Source organism: Telmatherina bonti, assembly GCF_933228915.1.
Source record: "Telmatherina bonti genome assembly, chromosome: 5".
Taxonomy (NCBI): Eukaryota; Metazoa; Chordata; class Actinopteri; order Atheriniformes; family Telmatherinidae; genus Telmatherina; species Telmatherina bonti.
In genome coordinates this window covers 25157073-25162072 of record NC_136623.1, presented here as the reverse complement: position 1 = coordinate 25162072, position 5000 = coordinate 25157073, and the positions used below count along the sequence as shown (strand labels likewise).

Genomic DNA, 5000 nt, shown 5'->3' with positions numbered 1-5000 from the left:
TAATTTATACTGTTGAAATATAGTATTTGCAATCACCTATGTATATATATATATATATATATATATATATATATATATATATATATATACATATATATATACACATACATATATATATATACATATACATATACATATACATATATACACATATACATATATACATATATATATATATATACATATACATATATACACATATACATATATACATATATATATACACATATATATATATACACATATATATATACACATATATATATATATATATATATATATATATATATATATATGTGTGTGTGTGTGTGTGTGTGTGTGTGTGTGTGTGTGTGTGTGTGTGTGTGTGTGTGTGTGTGTATATGTATGTTTGTATGTATGTATGTATTACACTACCTCCTTCTCACTTAAGTCTCCATCATCTGTGAGAGGGGCATACAGCAGCATGTATCCTGAGACTCCGTCCACCTTGTCCCATCTAGCTTTCATGGTACTTTGAGTCACATCGAACAGCTGGAGGCCAGTGACTGAGGGGAGAGCCACTGCATACACCCAACAACACACAGACACACATAGTGTATTTCATAGTAAGGAAACTGCAAACCAGTATTTTAGGTTGGATTTTATTATCAGAAAAAAAACATGTTAAACAACATTATCTATGTGCGATGACTGCTTAATTTTCAATATGTCTGGCTTTCCCAGCTCTCTCAATATAGAGTCAGTGTTATTAATGTGTGTCTTCACATGTTGACTGTGGCCTTGTGCCTGGTTCTGTAAGAACAATTCTGCACGTTTCATGTTATGTGTCAACTTACAGGTTACTTCTGATCCTCTCAGAGCTTCACTTGCTTCATTTGCATACACAGCAAACACGGCAAGCTGGTATTCAGTGAGAGAGCCAAGATGCTGTAACACCACTGAAGTCTCACTGCCAGCCACTACAACCTGGGGTTCAGGAGGGAGGGTCAGAAGAAGAGACATGGATTAAATGGACAGAAATGTGGAAAGCAATGGGTATGAAAAGGCAGGAAAAGGGTACGCAGAAACAGAATGATAGGGATAAAAATGACAAACAGAAAAGAGTCAAATGAGAGAAGAGAAGGAAAGAGTAAAGGCAAGAGATTGGTAAATGAGGGATGGAAGGTCTGCTTTTTGAACATTATAGCACACAAACATATCGAGCTTAAGAATGTTTTTTATTCTGAACTAAAAGGATGACAGTTGTGATAACAATTAGGTCTGGGTTGAGCCAGTTTGGAAAAGCCTGCTCACATGCACCCTCTGAACATCTGGTCCCTGTAAACTCTGCGATACTCAAGATTTAATGGTCAAATGTCCTGGAAAAATCAGGCAGGTGCCTGAATCAGCCACAGTATCATTTTTAGTGAGTACTCATAACCTGCGCTGGGGAGTTGGGAATAAAGGGATGAAAGTGAGAAGTATGGACGAGCAATATCACCAGCATCTCACAGAGAAAATGATTTCAATTTATAAACTTGCTTCATCTCAGATAACTCTTACCAGAATCATACATATAATGGAAAAGCACAATGTGCTCACCTCATTTTGATCCTACTAGCTTCAGTATTTTTTAGTTTTTGATGATGCTTCAACACATGCATACAATGCTCAGGAACACTTTACACAGATTGTTTTTTTATGTGTGTTTGCAACGTATGTTTCATCATTTTATGTAGCAGCAAACTTTCTAAATCCATTTTTACTTTTTTAACTTGCTAAACAAACTAGGTCAGTAAATGCAGGGATGAGCACAGCATTTACCTCCTGTGGTTGTCCTCCTTGAACAGGGTAATAAACCACTCTGTATTTCTTTACATTTCCGGGTGCGTGACTCCAGGAGACCCGAAAACTCCGGGGTGTGACCTCTGATGTCACCAGGTCAAGCGGCATTCCTGTTGTCTCAGGTGTGAATTCTGGAAACAAAGAAAAGGAAAGGAAAGCAGAAGGGAGAAAGGATAGTCACAGACAGCATCAAATGCCATTTAATTATTCCCACTGAGGAACCTCTGAGAGGAAATCTCATATCCACTGAGGATCGGGGTAAGGAGGATGGTATTGAAATACAAAAGACATTAAACTAGATTTATGGTGTCCCTCTGAAGCCATCTTACTTCTTGATTTTCCATCTGGCAACTTTATGTGGACAGAAATGGAAACACATTAAAGGACAAAGAAAGAAAGAGGTACAAAATAAACATTTTTCCTTTAGTTAGACACTATTTTCACACTGTTTCATCAAACATGAACACTGCGGGGGATGAAACTTTTATCTAAAGTTTGCCAACATTTACTTTGGAAAAATGTTTTTTTTAAATATATTACTTTGCAGTTTCATCTCAATACAGCTTTTTTTTTTTTTTTTAACCCTGCAGTTTGTTTTTGTGACTTTCTACTATTGTCTTCTTACTCTGCTTGATGTCTCTGTCTTGGTGCTCCACTTGTTCACACACCATTCTTGTCAGTCCCTCTACTATAGAGCTCATAATGCTGAAGTCAGCCACATTGTAGACATGAGTGCCATCCGGCTCTGAGGCAATGGACCGCAATTCATTCTCATCAGCATTCTTTACACCTAGAAAGGTAGGACACACAAATTTTAGCAGCACATCAACTCCAGAAACAAATCTTACCGCACATTCTCAATAATAGCTCAACACACATTCTTCACATAAATACACTGTAGCAGAGCAGATTAGTTATCAATGGAGCAAACTAAGAACTCACCGATTGCAAAAAGCTCAACACCAGCCTTCCGAAGGCTCTCTGCTGGTGGTTTAACATCATCCTGGGACTTCCCATCTGTGATGAGAATCCCAATCTTTGGTACACCGTCTCGTGAGCCAGATTCAGGCTTGAAGCAGTTCTCTAAGATAAACGTCAATGCTAGGCCTGCAGAGAGTACGAGTGACAAACGGGAAGAGAAGAGGAGACATTAATAATCAAGTCATCTATAGTGTGCAATCACAGTTTGTCTTTCAGGATTTTACAGAAAGAACAGAATGGTATAAGACCAGTATGAGAGCCCTTTTCTTCCAACCCTCCCCCCCCAAATCAACTCTTTTTTTTAAAGATTATATTCAACACCTGTGAGAGTGTTCCCTCCTTTGTAGGGCAGGTTCTTGACAGCATCAATGACTGCATCTTTAGTGGAGAAAGTATTTAGATGCCACTCAATCCTGGGATCACCACTGTACTGTGCCAGACCTACAAACAGTCATACACACAAGATAAGGCAAGTTTATTTGTATAGCACATTTTATATACAAGACAATTTAAAGTACATGAAAGCTATAAAAAATTACGGTGAGGTGCAGGGAGCATTAAAAACAAATGAAATGTTTAAAAATAAAAAAGTGATTAAATAAAGAGAGGGAATAAAAATACTTCAAATAAAAATTACACTGTGAAGAATTAATAGTTAGTTTGATAAAAGGCAGCACACAAATAACTTGTAGTTAACTAGTCATCAAACATTAACTCACATGATAGTTACATCAGTAAAGCATTAATGAAGGTAGCATCAGATAACTACAGTGATTCCACGGTGTGCCCATCTGTTCAAAATAGAAGGTAGCTGGGACCCACCTATCCTCGTTTTATCGATGCCAACATCAAAGGCATTGACCAGATTTTCCAAGAACATACGGACCAGCCTGAAGTTGATCCGACCAATACTCCAGGAGCCGTCCACCAGGATCACAATATCTGCAATGGCCTCAGTGTGGCACACAAACTGATCAACTAAAAGAAAGAGAGGGGATAAAACATGAAAAGACAGTGAAATCTTCTTGAAATGCTTTAATGTGGGTTTTTTTCTACTGCTGAGTTTCCTGGAATTCCAAATGAACCACTCAGTTTAGACTAGAAAGACAGTTTTGAAGGTTTAATTCCACGTTTCAAACTTCCTTCCTGAATACTACTGTAGAGACGCGTATGAGTGAGTATTATACTGGAAACAGTCTGAAACAAACACATATGCAACTGGATTTCCATCACTTCAGATGACATTACTTCAATTTAAATATTTTTCTGGTGAATTAGACAAAGTTTCCTTCCTGCCAAATATTAACTCATACCCTAATCTCTTCTTTACTAAATATTCAAGCCATCTAGATTTTATGTGGACCTTCTGGTTTATGTTCCCAAAACATGAGTAATATACTGTATGTGCACACACACTTGTGTGCACACACGCTTGCTTACACAACCACACACACGCCTGTGCTTCCATGACTTCATTCATCATAATCCCATAATTGCTTATCTTGTCAACCTGCCTGGAATAATATCCTGAAAATGACTACATCCACTTATAGTTGCACCATAGATCAACTCCATGTCTAAAACTGTACGAGAGAACAATTTAGAACATGCTGATAAGGTTGAAGATTTGTGTCTTAATAAAGACAGGCCATAAAAGAGCATGCTGACTATAAGAAATGTGAACTTTTACTTGCGATTTCTGCTCAGATCAGGATGCTGAAATGATTAAAATACAGATTACTAAGTGAAGTGATGAGTCAACACAGATAAGTCAACGGGAACTGCCAACGTCAAACTATCCAATCAGAACACTAGAGGAACTTTTTTTTATTCTTTCTTTTATTAAGACAGATATAAGACAGGTTATATTTTCTCATCTGCTCCCACAAAACATCCTAGTGTGGTGCAGGAGACATCTCTGTTAGATCACCCGTGACTTCATACTGATCATAGACAGTTTATCCTCAAAAAATTAAACTATTATTAATACAGAAATATATTTTGCTGTTGACGGTCATTTGCAAGTGGCAGAGAATGCTACCTGTACTATGTATGCCATTATTAAATTTCCACTAATAATTTAATGGAATTTAAATGATTAAACTATAAGAACATATATTGTTCAATGGCCAATAAGATTGTAATAAAATTGGTGAGATATTAGGTGCTACTAACAGTTTAGTATGTATATTACATAATAATTTGCAACAGCA

At 37.0% G+C, this 5000-nt stretch overlaps 1 protein-coding gene across 1 annotated transcript in view; it reads right to left on the bottom strand.

Annotated features, from left to right (window-relative positions):
• The window catches only part of col14a1a (collagen, type XIV, alpha 1a), a gene marked incomplete at its 5' end in the record, with an annotated part of 129078 nt that overhangs the window by 84750 nt on the left and 39328 nt on the right, over nt 1-5000 (bottom strand). Inside the window, 7 exons of the mRNA XM_079240410.1 lie at nt 397-542; nt 819-948; nt 1786-1937; nt 2432-2596; nt 2749-2913; nt 3109-3228; nt 3610-3765. Coding sequence (XP_079096536.1) covers nt 397-542; nt 819-948; nt 1786-1937; nt 2432-2596; nt 2749-2913; nt 3109-3228; nt 3610-3765 — 1034 coding nt within the window. The remainder of the gene's footprint in view (nt 1-396; nt 543-818; nt 949-1785; nt 1938-2431; nt 2597-2748; nt 2914-3108; nt 3229-3609; nt 3766-5000) is intronic.